Below are 19,028 nucleotides of genomic sequence, written 5' to 3' on the forward strand. Positions count from 1 at the left end.
GACTTCTAGTTTTCTTCTGCACCTATAATGTACGTGCATAGTAATTTCAATTTTTATTTCTTCGTTAAAGCATCATAACTAAATAAAATTTTTCCAAAATGAAAATATACATTATGATTTTATATCTTCTTCATTTTGAAATGTGAGATTATTTTTTGTAAGTTTCACAATTTTACAAAAAGCAATCTTTTCAAAATGGTTGAAGCAATTTTTCAAAAATAAAACAAGCATTAGACACTTTTTGATAGAGACAAATTAGATTTTCAAAGATTTTATTTAAAAATTTCAAAAAACAATATCAGTATTGATGTCTAGACCAGGTTGATGTCTAGACCTGGTATTCACACGAAGCTACGATGTACATACGTATTACGATTGATTTCTGGATTCCTCGCATGTAAAATCCATTCGATACGATATTAAAAATAAAAAAAAATAAAAAGATACGACGAGTTTATACGTTGGAAAACGCACAAAATGCCACGCATGAAGATCTGGTCGCAATAAAGCATATTACTATTTCGTGCACCATACAAATGTCCACAGCGTGCGTTTTCTTAGAAAACAAATCTGCCATAATAAACGTTCCTTTATGATTATGCGACCTATATTGGATTATGAATATCTTTATTTAACGGAAATGTCAGTTGAACGTCTAGAAATATACATGACCTTTCCTCCCTATTTTGGCTTTCGCGTGTAACTGTGAGACCAGAACAGTGATAAATAATTAAAAAGTCAATTAAACGAGCATACGTCAAGAGAAAGTTCATCGTGCTTTCTCACGTGCTTTTTAACGTCGCAAATATGACGGTAGAAATAAAATGGGTACAAGAGATGAAATCGTTCCACACAAAGGAAAAGATTGTTTTGCTTCATGAGACAAAAACAAAAATATTATTCCATGATATCAAATTTGTATAATCCTACCTTGAACGAGGAAGAAACATGGATCCATCGATGAATACAGAGCCGGAAAGAAGTATGTACCAACTTGTAGCCAATTCGCCGGTGCTGAAAATTATAATTATAATATTTTATTTACTGCCAGTGTACGTACAATACATTCTATATACATTTATTTGAAACAAATGAATCGAAGAATTATGTAAACGTTGTTTCGAGTTGTAAAGAGTGTTCACAGTATATAATCACTGAAGATAAAAATAAAATTGATTAATTAATTTTATTATCGTTGATTAAATTCCTCGTTTAATCATCTTTCTCAATCAAGAATTCTTCCTCGTAAGAATTTCTTTTATTTAGAAATACATATAATATATAACAGAATACACAGATACGAGTCTGTTGATATATACTTAATACTGCAATGGATGCATTTATATGAAAGCTTTCATACAAAATGTCCCAGACTTACCGATAACACTGCGTTAATCGCAGATTCCAAGAGGTTTGTTCGCGTCGCATGCTCCAACATGGTCCAATATGCTTCTATCATAGCTCTTACTCACTCCAACGCGCTTGGTAGAGTTAGGAGTTATGATAGGAGCATGTTGGAGCATGTTGGAGCTTGCGACGCGAACAAATCTTAAGATTACTTCAAAATAAAAACTCGCCGAAATATCAAAATACGCCGAAGTTGTGATAGCTTTTCAAGTAACAAGTATTAAAGTTTAAAGTTGATCGATCAAATGGTCCAAAATTTGCGCGCTTAGGCCGGCACACATATCGCATATACTAGATATAAGTGAAGGTATTATTCTATTCTTAAGATTGAAGAGAGAGAGAGAGAGAGAGAGAGAGAGAGAGAGAGAGAGAGTAATTTTACATGTTTGTACATACTTCTGTATGCACTCTGCATATCCTATTCCTTTTTTGTTTGAGAGAAAATAAAACCGAATAGCTCGTCTAAATCGATAAAACGATGGGGACACTTAATAAGATACCTGGTAAGATACTATTCTCACAAATCACTTTTGACGATTTGCGGCGCCACTCATCTCTTTCTCACGAAGAACGCAACCTGTAGCGACATCTATAGTTTCGACTTAACAAGTTTCTCTCACGATACACGAGAATATCGCAACTCTCTCGATAAAAGAATTCCGCAGCATTATCATACTGTCGATAAAGAAGATTTCTGTGAAATTTAAGTTGCATCTGAAGGTACAATGTATATGATGGAGTCATTACATTCTGCACATGGTACATACGTATCAGGATTGTACCGTTATAATTTAAGACGTTTACATAAAATATTTACATATTGTTTACGTTACGTTTACATGAATATTTTTCATGCAGACAATACAAATAATGTAAAATATGTAAATTATTATAAACTGGATAATACAATTCAGCAAGAAGTTATTAAGTTTTATGATTGTTAACATATGAGATTTTATTACTGATAAATAAAAATATATAAACGAAATATATAAGTAAAACATATAGTTTACATTGTATACATGTAGATATAGATTATCATATTTTACGTGTAAAGGAACAACCTGGTACATATGATTGCACAAGCATGGCTCCGTTCGTGAGTTATTTTATAAGAATATAATTTAGAATTGACATCTCAAGTATTTTCTTAAATTCTTCTTTCCACAAATTTCTTGTAAACATTTAAAATTATAATTAACTTCATAATTTTCGATTCAGAAAACTTGAATATTCGATCACACGTCCATAAATATTTAAATATACCAATGCCCATGTATTTGATGTATTTAAACCAGCGCTTTTAATATTAAAAAATAAAGCGGACTATTCAAATAAATATTGTAACTGGCTCGTAGCCCTATTCTTATTTATTGATTTATTCCGATTGAGCCATATTAATAATTTATTTTATTATCTAAATATTCAAATTTTATGATATTAAAATTTATACAATTTTTTTTAATAATGAAATTTTTAAATGCACACATATATTTTCATTTTCTATCACAAATACATGCATTTGATATTCTCACATAAATATACATATATATAACCCTTGTACAATTATATTCAAGAGTATTCAAAGTTGAACTCCTCTAATTAATTATTAATATATTCCGAAATTAAATACACACAAGAATAATTTCAATTCGAATTCACTTTCAAGATAAAAAGATATTGTCCTACATTCGAATGTACTAATCCTTTTAAACCAAAATATCTTCAGTTGCTCTAATTTTAAAATAAAACACAAATAGAGAGAGATGCTGGTAAATAAAGAAATCAATAACTGGCAACTCTCCCAGATTATCCTGGTAAAGTTCCACAATAACTTTTGCTTATACATAGAGTATCTCTTTCTTTCTCAAAAGTGTTCCAATATTTGAGAAATTCTTGTGATTCTTAAAATTACAGCACATTTCGTTGAAACGTATCTTTTTAGAACTACCTTTTTAAAGAGATATTTGTTGTTTCTTCGAAGTTGATCAATGATGTGAAAGTGATATTTAATATGTAACGAGTTTAAAAAATATCTTATTAATTACATATATACATATATTTTTTTTTGTTTGCTCGAAAATTGACGGAAAATGATTGATGCAAAACTGACATTTTACGCGCAATAATCTCGTGTTTCTGGGCTGTACTCAGGATGTAATACTTACTAATAGAGGACATGGTTTGCATGGTGTCTCTCGTAACGTACGATTTTGCAGAGCCCGCGAAGAACGGAGTCTCTGCATGGACGTAATGCCTCCAGACCCAGTAACCCATAATATATGATTTGCAAGTCCTGAAACAGAGCGGAGAACCAAGTAATACAAATGACGCTCGAATTCGAAGAGGTTCAGCTTAGTTAGCGAGACTGAAACCTATATGAAAGGATTGTTGCTCACATATTTCCTAATCGGTATTATCACGCGGATCTTCCGCGATGACGATCGCGGTAACTTTAACAGAAAATTGCAGGGAGCTAAAGTGATCGTCACGAATCCAATTTGCCTCGTTACCTCACTGTACGATCTATTTATTTATTGGTAATGTAGGGCACGCAAAGGAAATCGTCAGTCGGTGGATCAATAACGGCAGTAAATCGGTGTATAAAAGTGATCCACAAATTTCCGCGAATAAACAAACAAATGTATACCGTGCATTTACCATGTGCTATTTTCATCCGTTTCATGTTTTGCAGAAGCTCGTTCGCGCATATATCTTTCTCTAACTAATGTGTTTGTACATCTAGTATATAATTTTTAATTAACACTTTACCTGCTAAGCCGATTTCAGCATTGTATTTAATAAACCTAGTATATTATTATTTTAATATTTTATTGTTTTTTCATGTGTTATACACTTAATAAAACTATTCTTATTCGGATAAATAGAACCGTCACTCACAAATGAATGACGGAACTCTCGTGAATTTTATGCATCATCCAAATATGAGTGACGTGGCAAAGTGTTAAAAATATCACATAAATACACGTCCCTCCATTGTTTATTACACATCCAAATTAAGCAGATGATTTAACACAGTATTAGTTTGGATAAAATTTGTTATAGTTCAATAATATACAAATAATATATTTACGTATAAAAGAATAAAAGCCAAATAATAATCCAAAGCAGTTTCTCCAAATTTTTGTTACATGTTTTAACATTTTAAAATTAAAAATTACAAGTACTATACGACAAAAGTTAATAGTTTAAACTCGCGTTATGTATCTTGTATACATACATATATTGATTGAGTCGCAATAACGTTCGTGTTGACGCGTTACAACTTTGATCCGTATAGTGAATTATCGCAAATCTAATTACCCTCGAGTCACCTCCGTTAGATGCGCGAGTGGGGTCGCACAATTTCACGGTGGATCGCTGATCGAACTTGCCTATCCATCCATCCATCCATCCATCCCAGCGGGACGTACACCCGTTTTCAGCTCTCCTCTCGAGCCAACTCTCGTCGGCGCCGTTTCGTCTGGATTGTTTGTGGATGCCGACCGCAATCAGCGTTATACCATGCGAAAACGTACGAAGCATCTAACCAATCCAAACCACCGCTGCCGACTCAAAACGTGCGGGGATACCAATTTCGTTCGACTAATTCCGAAAATGTCCCTCACCGCAATAATTACATTTTCTCGTGCGATTACGAACGAATTATGCGGCCTATGTTCGAAACACGTATGATGTACATACATGTATAACGGCAGCAAAAGCGGTTTCCCACACTGAAAAAAAGATTGGCTGCTGCAGCAAATTAGATGGTAAAATATGGCATAGCATTTTTAATTGGTTGCAGCAGCCAATTTTTCATGGTTGCGTTAGCCTATCTGTAATGTCAGTATAGGATTTCGATAGACTAACGCAATCAAAAATTGACTGCTGCAACCAATTAAAAATGCTATGCCATATTTTACCATCTAATTTACTGCAGCAGCCAATCTTTTTTTTCAGTGCGGTACATCTCATTTTTCATTTTTGCATTTTTCATGCAACACACACGCTACAATTCTCGTACTAGCTTCAGAAGCGATCATCTCAAAATATTATACAATACTACACAAACTGTGAATATCCTTACTTATGCAAACAAACATTTTGGGAAAAATAAAAATATAACCGACGCAATTGCTGAATTGATACTGTAGAGACAAACAAAAATCATGTCAAACAAAATAAGTTATTAATTCAAATTATACAATAAATGCACATTTTACATCATAAACTTCTTAATTTTGACACGTAAATTCTAGTAATTCAGGTAATTACGTTTTAAGCTTCAACTTGAGGTCTACTATCTCAACTGTACAGAATCGTCGCGTATCGCAACGCGAGAGAACTTGGGAGGATTTATAAAACTGGAATTAAGTGTCGCCAGATGTGGCGCATCGTAGCGCGACAAACTCTCGAGGGAGACCAAACGAGATTATAAATATGCGAACGTATACGCCTAAGTACCTCGAAGACGCTGGGTCTGAAAACCCAGCAGTTTCGCACGCAAAAGGGAGCGGACTCTCGCTCGACTTTACCAGCGCGCGCCTTCTCGGACTTTTTTCTTCTTTTTTCGCACGAAAAGTGGAGCGAACACCGGACGACCTTCACGAATGGATCGTACGATGCGCGGTTCGTGTTCCGTGAGATTTTTAAAGGGAATCCACTCGCGGACGTAAATCATGGACAATTAAGTTTTTCGACTGTTACGGAGTTATGCATAATTTATGAGGTATCACACTATCATCATTATACAATCAGAAATCGCTACCTCTGAAATTTTCATGCTATGCAGTAGCATCTAGAGAAAAGGATAGCGCATAAATTAACGCGCACTACATCTTATCCGTATACGCTGCTTTTTCTTTACATGAGGTATTTCCGAGACTACAAATTATCATCAAGTTCTCTTTACGCGAGTATACAGAGATAACGCGTGTTATTTGAATAACAATTGTTTTATCATGTCGCTGACATAAAGCGGGGTTGGATATACATAGAGCTCATTATATTGAATTATTTTAATAAATACAAAAATTCTATAAACGTGCTGATATGTTATAAAAAAAAAAAAACGTTTTATTATAAAATACGATATTCTTTTTTTCAGCTTTTTTTTTCTTTCATGAGATTCTTTCCAAGATTCAGTTCAGCGGTTAATTGCTTGTTTTAGATGAAGATTTAGCTTCACAATAACATTTTTTGCGATAAATGCGAGAAAGTTACATATACCTACATAGTATATGTCAAATAATTCGCCGGTAGAGAACGACACTAGCGAAGAATTTTCTCGGATCATCAACGATGGCGTAACATGTTGTCGAAACTCGCTAAGTAAGTGTATTGACTGGCATCGTGCATGTCGTGACGATGATCAGTATATAAACAACAAATTATTGATTTCCGCGTTCCAATAAAACGAGTTTTATAAAAAGAAAACTGAAAATTTCTATCCAATATTCCGGATAAACATTCCTCTATATCAGCCGGAAATTTATATACATATAATGTTCTTTTAAAAATATCGTTCAAATTAGAAATATATGTATAATGTTTAGAATCAGAAGTACGTGTATATATATTTCTAATTTATAAAAACAATATAAATTAATTCCGTACGGAGAAACGTTACATGCGGTTAAGAATTTGTTTACGTTTTATCAGAAGATGTTCCCAGAGATCCGACCCCATAATTAAGAGAGTGTTCTTTCTCTTTGTACTTTAGTCGCACGCGTATACTATCTGAGATGTTCACGACCTAGCAGTGCAAAGAATATATTGCTGTTATACTTTCTAAGACTATTATCGGTCTACACAATCTACGATGCTGTTCTTGGAAACATTCTTCATACATCGTTGATACGTTTCTCCTCGGATTACTAGCTGATTTACAATATAAACTGATTTACAATATAATACAATATAAATGCCGATATCACGAAACATTGAATGTTTTTCATTGGTCATAGGAAATATCGGTCTATCTATTACTTTCGGAAAATAAAATGCCATAAATATGTGTGTTATGACTCAATTACTACAAATAACAAATCTTTTTTGTCCTGAATAATTAAAAATTTCACCTATATGTTAACATGAAATCCAATCGAATATTAGAACTATACCGTACATTAGATATTAATATTATATATTATTATTTTAATATGTAAATGCGATATTTGATTAATTGATAGAAAAAGAACGATGGAAAAATCAGATAAAAGAGAAAAAAATTAAAGAAAATTCAATATACTCAATATACTGCTCTCGATTAAATAATTCAAGAGACAAATGCTTGATTAATTAAAACTCAGAGAAATGAAGTAAAAACTTGAACCGCGGAATACTTTTTAAACAAGCACGATTCGTACATTTTTCACAAACTTTTAATCAACATTCACAGTACGAACGTCGCAAAAAGAGATCTGTTAATTACTTGGAAACTGATATTTCATAATATTCATTCATTTACAAAAAATGGAAGCGTATATTTTCACAAGTGAAAATACAAAATCTACATCACTCTAATACCAACTACCAATTTATGACAAGCCATTAATGAAGCATGACAATTAAAATACGTTCGTCTCATTTCATATTGCTAAAAAGTTGTCTTGAGATCTCATTGATATTTTATCATATTCTTCTTTTTCAGTAAATATGAAATAATTATCAGTCTATAGAAGATCTACACGAAGAACGTTGTCTCGATTACATAAAAGTAACAGAAAGTTGATAGTTTCGAAAGTTCAGATAGCACTGCCTCAAGATACAGACGATGCCCTTTAACCTTTACGCTGCTGTGAATGTACGCGTTTACAGAGCTGGATATATGTGTATGTGTGTGTGCGTGTGTGTGTGTAGTCATGCGACCATTATACAATTTGCACACTATGTCCATTATACAAATATTAAATGAATAGACTGGATGCTCATGAAATCGCTCGCAAAATCGATGGGCGTGTCTCTATTTAATTCAATTTTTTCAAAAAAATCTCAAGTGTGTTAGAAAATAAGTATTATTTACCCACCTGGAGAGTCCGTCTTTCTGGATCACGGCAGAGAGCCCGAACAAAATGTGGATCCAAATAGTCCGTCATAATAGCCCAATAAGACTATACCACGGTCCTTTTCTTAACAGCTCTCGCGTAGTTCCGTGTCCTGCTTAAATACTCGTTCCTGAACATCGCCACCACCCCCGATCGAAGGAGCGATCTTCGATTTTCAATGATGTACACACGACACCGTGTCAACTATTTGTAAGACGAGCCGTTCTATCATCTTATCAGTCTTCATGAGATGCGTTGCATCCTTCTTTCATGAAGATAGTTTCAATCTTTCCGGATATTATCAACTGTATATGCATCACGCGCGATACGTAAACTTTAGAGTTACGGAGAACATACAATATCTCCGTAGAAAAATATCTTGGCAATTCTTCGGCATTTCGATAACTACAATGCGTCTTTCTCGATTTCGTCGGTCGTGTACAGGATTCTGCAACAGAAAACAGATAGAAAATGTAAGTAAGAAAAATAAGTCATACACAATTTGGCATGCCATTTTAAATATCATTTTACGCTAAACAATCAATTTTCTGTTCTTCTTTTATTCACTTTTCTTTATTTTTTTTTGCAAATCTCAAATATATCATACAGACTTTCTTAAGGAAATAACTCACGAGTTTTTTTCTTTTTCACACGGATTTGAATTTCTCGATGACGATAAAATGCACCGTTACGAATCACGAAACACGCAAGTAGAATTATAAACGTCGCGATCGGAAGTCGCTCGTTAAGATACACCTGCAGATGCAACACGTATCGATCAAACTGGAAACGTCAACATGTTGACCTTTAACTCCTTCACGGTTAGGAAGATCAGTGGAAATTACGTCTGCTTGCGCAGTACTTGGAGCATCGTTGACACATGAATTAATAATTAGCCTATTGTCAGTAAATTGTGGTAAGCACTAAGCACACACATACATGTAAACTGACACATTACATTAAAGATAGGATTAAAAATAACTAATAAATAATAATAAATTATATAGATCATTTCGATATTAGATCAAACCATGTGTTAATTTATGAATTTGAATATATAGAAGTATATGTTTTATATTACGTAAAATACTATTACAGTACAATACATGTTATAATAAAATAATACAAATTATTATTACATTTAATTGAAACAAAATTTTTCAAATAACTAAAATAATCTAAATAAAAGATTTAAACATAAATACATAGCGTTGATAAAAAAAAATGTATACGATAAAAAAATACAACAAATAAATAAAATTAATAAATCGATATTTGGATCACAACACAATAAATGAATAAAAAAGTGTACACATGTTATGAGCATTGCCTGTCGAAGAGGAAAGAGATTATATTCAATTGACCCCAAAAATAATTTTATGTAAAACACAAAGAATAAGAGAATTACGCGATGTTCAATTTCTGGATCGAGCCATCTTCCGACCTTGAATAAATAACGTCACGCGAGGCACGTACCTTAACTACCTTGAAAGCGGTAAGTCGAGGTCATGCAAGTATACTCTCGATGCTACGTTCAACACCCATGAACCCGACAACGCATTTTCGAGGTTCTTGATCCTTAAGGAACGGGACTGGGTCTCGCTTCGATTGGATCGTAGCACTTAAGAATTTATTTGATTATCGCGACAACGATATTTAATTTAAAATTTTTACGTAACCGGTATGTAACATCATTTGCAATTCTCACACACATAATAATCATATTAATGTGAAATTATGCCTTATAAATACGTGAAACAACCTTTAGTTTTCAAACGTGCAAACTAGCAACATTTTTTTAAATAATCGAGAACAAGTGGAAAATTTCGTTTCTTGATCGAAAGGAGACAAAAATAACTTGTCGGACACGGACAAGACAGATCGATCACGACCTCGAATGTATCCAATCGTTTATATCTGGTCACAGTCTGGTGTTTCATGTATTTCCTCTATCCGCCTACAATCTTAACTAAAAAAGCAACTTTATAACTCGTGCTGTCGAAATGATTCTACCGATACTCATGTATAATTCCTCTCTTCATCAATAGATTCTGCTATTCGAGAATATTCTCTTCGCATTAACCTATTATCCATCGGAACAGTTCAAGGTTCCGAGATATTTTATTTTATACCAAGATAAAAAAAGAGAAATGTATAAAGAGTTATTAAGGTTTACCCTGCATCCTGTTTGTTTTAGAGATGGCAAACAAGTGATTGAATATAATTTTCCGTTTTAACACAGGGCTGCGTTCAGGAATTACGCCCAGATAACTCTAAGCTATATGTTACGTTACGTATATCATAGCAAAAATGCACCCTAGAGTTATCTAGGCGTAATTCCTGAACGCAGCCCTGTATATAGTAGCTTTATCAGAGGCATTACATCTTTTAAAGAAAATCTCCGAATCGCATTCCTTATGCGTTCAACAGAATTTCCTTCCTCTAAACGAATTATCATTTGAATTACGCATATGCCCAAACTTGTTTACAGGTTTCCGTGTTGCATAAACTTTCACACGCAAATATTCAAGAGAGAGAGAAAGCAATATCTATTAAGAATAAAAGTCATACACGAACGAAGGAACATCTCGAAGGAGCTGGCATGACGGGATAGAGTACGAAGAAGATTGGAGCTTCGTCGGCCTTGCGGATCGTTTCTGTTTAGCTTCGTACTACTTGTTTTTTCCTCTTCATCGTCGTCGTCGTCGTATTCTTCATCTTCTTCTTTTTTTCCCGCCCGAAGCCCGACCGGGGCTCTTTCTTTCTCCCCTTCATGAAAGAAACTCGCTGAGTCCGCGTCTCGTTGACTCGTTCACGACTCGCCTATAGTGAATATATATATTCACCACGAAGTGAAACGCTGTTAAACAAAAGCGCGGGAGTGCAGGCGCGTATATCAATTTACTAATCGCACTCGATCATCGACCGTCGAGTCAACTCGTAACGATCCGTAATTGACGATAGGGGATGGGCGGATTGATGCCGGGTTCAACAACAGTGGATCCGTAATGAGTTATTGTCAATGCTCACGAACGTGGTTTCGCATATAGGTCGATTGTCGTTGAGTCGAAACGTTATGAACAACTGTTATCAACGACGTGTAAAAATCTACAAGCTGATAATAACATGGGCGTGGCGCGGATGGAAATCCAGATGCCGTGATGCAACATTGTGGAGCGATGTGTTCGATCTGTCGGTATGAACAGGTGATGATTCACTATTCATTACAAGTGGACGTAGGATGATTGAACCACAATGATATATCACAATCAAATAACATATAGAATTAGCGAAAAAATACGACTGCGTGTTAAATCAACTATACGGTGCAATTACGACGATGTGGAACGATAAAACTTGATTTTTTTAATAATATCTATACTATGATATGATTCCTCGATCTTTATCAGAATATTGAATTTACAGAAGATAATATCGATCGATGAAAAAAGGATAATCCAAGACTGTTATTAAAGATTGCGTCACGGCCTGTTTACAGCGTCATGCTTTCCTAGACAACGCGTTGGTCCAAGAGTCAAATCTGTCTTCGGCCGCGCATGTAAACGGCTCATCGATAAAAATATCCTCGGTATATGGGGCAGTTCGTAAAACCGCCTTCCTATGTAAAATGAGACCTAAAGAGTAAATACTCTCCGCCTTTAATTCTAATATCGGATGCTCAGCTTACACAATTACATTTGTATTTCGATCAGATTACATCGCCGTACGCGTCACAATGTATTATATTAACAATATTTAACCTTTATTTCACTCGACAGAATTGAACAGAATATAGGATTTTAAAATTATCATAAAATTAAATGTTACGTGAAAGTATAATTTGAATATATAGAAGTAGTAATTAATATAGAAATAAATAAATTCTCTTTTATAAAAATATTTTTTAAATTATACAATTATTCTTTATACCTACATATAATATTTCTCCTTTCTGTTTAAATCATTTATATTAAATTTTTTTAAAGATTTAATTAGAACTTATAACATATAAAAAAGTATTCAATTTCCAATATTAAATGTATTAAGTATTAGTTTTATTTCTCATTATCATTATTGTATGAAAAATTATTACTTGAGGATAAATGTATATAAACACAATTTTATTTTCAGACAGCTCTATAAACAACATATATGTATGTTCTTATAAAACCACTGAGAAGGATACGAAAATATAACAGTTAATACCACGCATTATTAGTTGAAGTTCGAATTCGCAAATCAAGTGAATAATTATCGGGCTAATAATTTCTCCGTCGATAAGTCGTTCTTATTTCCTCAACGCACATTTAGCGTAATAAGAATAATATTGTCTTATTTGCCTAGTGTAAGATTTGTATTGTCGCCAAGTGAGAATCGTAACAGCAGTATCGCGTGTTAAGCGCATGGTGAAAATATCGTGGCTGCAACACCAAGACTGCTTGAAAAGTTACCCGCCACGGTAAGATATTTGAGGTAATCCGAACCGCTGATCGTTGATACAACCGTGCGGATTCACCGTATGTAAGCGTAAACGTGCCGTGACCGTCGTGAAACAAAATGCGCGAGTGCTTGCAGGTGGATGCGTTGCAGAAATGGAACGGGAACTGGAATCGAGAATGAAGCACGCGCTTACTCTGTTGCTTGAAAAGTACATATACAGAGTGTATCTAAAATAACGTACACTAATCATACAATGCTATTCCTAATAAAAAACTGAGTCGAAAAGTCCTTTACCATTTTGCAATTTTCGTAATAGTTAACAAGATATTAATTACAAAAAATCGCTGAATATTGATTTTCAATAATTTTTTACTGAAATACTATCAACTTTATAGAAAAACTGCTAGAGATAAAAACTCTATTTTTTCAGAATTTTTTATCGACTTTTTAGTATTGCATTTTCTTATTTTTACCAACATGAGAAAATACGGTATTAAAAAATTCTGAAAAAATAGAGTTTTTATCTCTAGCAGTTTTTCTATAAAGTTGATAGTATTTCAGTAAAAAATTATTGAAAATCAATATTCAGCGATTTTTTGTAATTAATATCTTGTTAACTATTACGAAAATTGCAAAATGGTAAAGGACTTTTCGACTCAGTTTTTTATTAGGAATAGCACTGTATGATTAGTGTACGTTATTTCAGATGCACCCTGTATACGACGCGCGCCAAGTGAATAAATCGAGAAATTATTCGAAAGAGAGTTGCAAGCATTTTTTTAAGCTGTCTACGGAGAAAAAAATTCACAAATATCAATATCTATGAGAATTAGATCAAGCGCGAAACTTCATCGCGCGCGCGTATCGGTCTTGCAGATCGGTGACAGCTGCGAGAGATCTATTTTCCAATCGAATTTCAAAACACGTGCGATTAGACTGGGATAAACAGCGTTTGTCGCCCGTTTGTCACTCGCGTTCGGGTATTCGGCGAACGAGCCAGATTGGATCCAGATATGCTGACGGCGATGTTTCGGACAGTGTACAATATCGCGAACTACAAAGGGCCGTCTGTTAAAAGCGCGACACGCTACTGCAGAATGCCCTTCATCTCTTCGGCTTGTCCAACGTATGTTTCTCTCTTTGACAGCTTCATGCAACACGGCGCAAAAGAACATAAACGTCCGAATAATGGTGGATCAGGGGTGATGTATTTGATATTTCTGTTCTTTCGTGTCGTAAAATAATCGATTACAATTTATATCGCTGCTTCTCGCGCGACCTCCTTTTCTACATCGGGTTTTTCTATAATTCGTACTACGTGTCATCGATCGCATGTATGTTCATTCATTACTATCACTCGCGTAGCAGTCAAAAGACGCGTAGCAGTCAAAAAATTATCAATCTTATCAAGTTCTAAGAAAATTCAGTATAGGTCCTTCGTCAGCTATGACTTCTCGAAAGACGCTTGGTAGTGCAGTATCAGATGTCTGTTATTGATCGTTGCCTTTTTCGCATACCTACATATATTTTCACTGCAGTCTCCTGCTAGAATAAACTATACATACGTTTGATGTATATTTTGTGTGTATATATATATATATATATATTCAAAAACAATATTTAGAACATATTTATTACGCAATAAGTAGACAAGATAAATTTAAATTAAAAAATTTTAACACGACACATTACATTAACCTTAGTCGATATTCGCTCCGAAATTTCCTTAACTGGTATTCGTAAGTCCAGTGTACTTTAAATTAATGTGTTCTTGCTTAAAGTTAACGTATTCGAATGATTTTGTTTCATTCAAGTAAAAATTATGTAAAGTTGTGAAAAACATTTATTTTAAACAATTTTTTGTTAAACGTATTTAAAAAAAATGTTTAGGTTCACTGGGTCCGCGAATACCAATTAGGATTAAGCTTTTTCATGCAACGATACTATTTGTGAGCTGCTTACTTTAATAATTATTTTAATCAAAGAAATTAATAAGAGAGAAAACTCGCGAATATATTGTACATTTTGATAAGAAATGTAATAATACGAATAACTAAAAAATTAATATCTAAAACACTTTTCATATAAAATTTTATGTGACGCGCTTGAATGTTTAAAATTCCTCTACTTCCACAACAAATAGACAGATATCGAAGTCTCGTAAACACAATATATAGTACATTCAACATTTTTAGCCGTATTTTAATGAGGTTATCAAACATCTTCGGTAAATCAGTACCGAATGACCGGCCTCTCTGAAGATCCTTGGCCTACTCTCGCGCGTTCGTGCTGTCGTCAACATTACATCCGTGCTACCGTTACCATTATTAACGTTGCTAACATACCCTAAGTACGACGCGATTAGAAACGCTACGTGCAACCTACGCCACCATAATATGCGTACATCCTCATTAAACGACCGGATCGTTCCCCGCTCGTTTATCCACGCACTTTTTTTATATGACATTCTATTAATTCGCCTTTGTCCATCCTCGCACTCGTCGCGCGTTGATGCAACAAAACATCTAGTTCGTGTGTATGAATGCGACTCTCTTTAATAAAAACGAATTTAATATTAAGCGCGTTTTAATATTAAATTTGGACAAAACAAAATTAAAAATGAAAAAGAGAGAGGGATAAAATTATTCAAATATTAAATTAAAACCAATAATATAAAATTTAATTCTATAATTATTCGATTTATCTAGTTGGCATGAAATAATATCTATTAGATATGTATATGATATCATAGATTTCCATTTATGCAATTTATAAAAAGGTATAATCAATATACAATATCTTTTCTGATTTTGCAGAGCAATTTGTGTGATACAAGTAAAATAATAATAAATATATTTCCATTTCCTTTTTAAAATAATCTTATCGAACAAAAAATCCAAATATAAATGCCACTTATTTCTAAAAAATTTCATATTTTACTCAACAAAATCAGAGTATATAGGTCGTGATTCCTAAAAACATTAATTTTTTAGCAAGTTTTGCTAATTTAACTTGTCAGTAACGTTTGTACTTGCAAAATCTTCTCACGTTACGGAATAACAAATTGAGCCAGTTCACCTAGATTCGTGCTCATAGTTACTTATTGTATACATATAGAAGCGGTGAATTACGCCGCAGAATATATACCTTTCGCGCTATGTGGATAGTTTTAAATGGCATACATCGTTGGAAAACTCAGTAAACGAGAAATGGTTGGGAAAATTTTCAACAATCGCCATAGTCCACCGCCACGTTGTGAACATCGAATAATCCTGAACGCCGCAATAATCCTTAGAAATACAATAGACAATATGGCGTACTGTGGATCTTATTTGAAACGGTTTAATGACGGTCGATATAATATATATTATACTCAACAATCTTCACATAGTAAAGTCTCAATGTATATATATATATATGTGTGTTTTACTTAATTATCATAAAATAATAAAGATTAAAATATGTAAAATTATATAAATATTGTATAGGTATTAAATTGATACGATTTTAAGTTAAAAGATAAGAATAATTTAAGAAAAATGCTACGAGGCTATTTGCATCTGTGGTCATATTAAATTTTTTAAATTTAAAAGAAAATTAAAAAACTATTTAAAATTAGCATTTTTTTCTATATTATATTAGCGTATTACCTAACTGACCTAACACATTAGAAATTGGCATCAACTGTTTACTCCATGTCCATGAATAGTAACAATGTTTGAAAATATGAGTAGCGTTCGCGGCGTGGAAGTTCAAAGCGCACGCGTATTCTTTCCGAGAATGAAAACGATAGAGTGCCTGCTCGCGTCAGCACGCTAGCTAGGGTACCGACCCTCCGATCTCCCTTCACCCTTATTTCGCACGCACTTGGCGCCGACTTCTCCAGCCGAAAAGTACCTCCGTCGGCTACTTTGCTCGCGAGGAGAGCGACTCTTCAAACTCGTCGCCGATATCAGAATTACTTACTGGCAGAAAAGTCGATGGGAAATTAGAGTAGGTATTTCTCTCGTAAAATAATATTTCTCTTTTGATTCGCCATCGCAAACATCCAATCGCAATCATCCAATGATAATAATATTTTCCAATCTTCTGGCACAAATCTTACGAAATACCATGCGATATTAATGATCATATTCGTAAGATAGATAGTATCATTCTCTCTCTCTCTCTCTCTCATAATATGAGTTTAAATTATAACGATTCTCATCTCATTTACACAATAGAATGAGAAAAGAAGGAATTAAAACAATTATTTAATCTAAAATTCAAAGCTCTCCTAGCTGAATGTAATTCTTTTAATAACAGTCAATTATTTCTATTTTACAACATACATGCTCGTAAAAGCGCGATCGAAAGGAGTTTGTGAAAATAATCCCTCGCATCAGACCGAAGCGGCGAAGTGAACGATCGAATGGAGCGGATGTTTGCTCGTGGGTCGACGAGCAGGACGACGATCGAAGAAGGAAGCGCGGAGGCTCCTGATGCGCTCATCACGATGGCATCGAACCGGCTGTACTTAATAACCGCTTCTTAGCAGAACCATTCGCCCGCCGCGCCGCACCGAGCGTTTGAACGTGGTCGTTCAAACCGCTACGCACTCTGACTGCGGATGCATGCCAGCATAGGAACGAATGAAAAAGGATGAAAACCGAGTGGAAAAGTAGAGCCCCGAAGCTAGAAAACGTCCGATGGCGAATGGCGGATGACGCTGCTCCTGCGTGCGTATCCGCGTGTATCCGCGGTGCGTGGGATAGTTCTCATCGCATTATTATCGCCGCCCATGACGACGAGCGTACGCTGGTACGCACGCATGCATTCTACGCACGTAGCCGATAAATGCTCCCATAATACGCTCATATAGGGCGTTTCCGAGACACCGGCAAAATCTCTCATCGAACAACATGTTCCTAAGTCTTTAATTATTGAAAAAATATGTTTGACAAATTCCAAGTTAAGAGTCAGTCAAAACATTATAATTGAATTCAAAGTAGTTTATACTTTTTATAGATGAATAAAATGCAGAGTACACATTTACATCTTCAATATTTAATTTGTCAAGAGCTTTCCGTTTTCGATGACTTATAATTTAAGTTACGTTAGTATACCTCAAGAAAAAATATCGCTAAGAAAATCCATTTCACTGAAATGAGCAAAGAATGTTTGAAAATTAGGTCCCGTTATTTCAAAGGAGCTACTAGGTTAATTCGTTCCCATTGCGAAATTGTGAAATCGATCTTACAATAATAACTTTTGAAGATCCAATCTCTCAGTAAGTACAGAATAAAAGCTCTGAAATGAATGGAGATGGTAAGAGTGTAATTCTTACTACAATTCCTTGTGTAACAAATAATCTTAAAATTAATTGTAAAAGATTAAATAATGTTACTAAATTATATATTCTATTCTATAAAGTTTGATTTTTAGGTATATTATAGCAACAGAAAGTTAGAGCTATCGCAAATTACATCTCATCATATTGAGATATACGTATATATAGCAGTATCTATCATTTCGCGTAAGCAAATTGAAAATTAGGCTCCAAGAGACGCAGAAAACGAAGAAAAAAATAACATAATAGGCTGAATTGGAAGCAAACAGACTCTACGAAAGGAAGCGGCTAACTATAAAAATAGGATACCCTTTACGCACTCACGCACCAGTCAGCACCAAGTGCCGAGGTAAAAAGTCGTTTCCGTTTGTCCATCTGCCGATCTTAGGATAGGAGGGAGAAAAACGTCCTCAAACCAGGGGGGATTGTCGACGCATTTCTTTCTCCCTCCTGACAATGCACAACCTTGAGAAAATTATGAAGTAAGGTTGATCTTCCTGAGGGTACACCTCGATGATCCATCGCACGAAATCGAATATCGAAAGCGGAATAATTTACACAAACGTGTGAATCGCGTCACGCAATCATAACAGCTTGTCATACCTTGCGGTTTCCGTTGCATTATGACAAGTGTTATATAGATTTGCAAAAAAGAATGAACGTCCTTCTTCACCGCTTTTTCCACGTGCAAATATTACATCACACGATATTACGAAATTTTACGATGTGTTTATTTTGTTAGGCTTTAATGTGACATACCGCGTTCAACTCTTGTTGTTTCACGTTTCATATTTATCCAGCTC

At 34.3% G+C, this 19,028-nt stretch overlaps 1 protein-coding gene across 3 annotated transcripts in view; it reads right to left on the reverse strand.

Annotated features, from left to right (window-relative positions):
- The window catches only part of LOC108722523 (rap guanine nucleotide exchange factor 2), a 116,112-nt gene that overhangs the window by 80,644 nt on the left and 16,440 nt on the right, over nt 1-19,028 (reverse strand). For all 3 annotated transcript variants that reach the window (XM_018447677.1, XM_018447674.1, XM_018447673.1), the window contains exons 2-4: nt 8,439-8,904; nt 3,576-3,703; nt 931-1,014 (exon numbers count right to left, since the gene is read on the reverse strand). In XM_018447677.1, coding sequence (XP_018303179.1) covers nt 931-1,014; nt 3,576-3,703; nt 8,439-8,507 — 281 coding nt within the window. In that variant the 5' untranslated portion in view covers nt 8,508-8,904. The remainder of the gene's footprint in view (nt 1-930; nt 1,015-3,575; nt 3,704-8,438; nt 8,905-19,028) is intronic.

Source organism: Mycetomoellerius zeteki, unplaced genomic scaffold (assembly GCF_001594055.1).
Source record: "Mycetomoellerius zeteki isolate Tzet28-1 unplaced genomic scaffold, Tzet1.0 scaffold206, whole genome shotgun sequence".
Lineage (NCBI taxonomy): Eukaryota > Metazoa > Arthropoda > Insecta > Hymenoptera > Formicidae > Mycetomoellerius > Mycetomoellerius zeteki.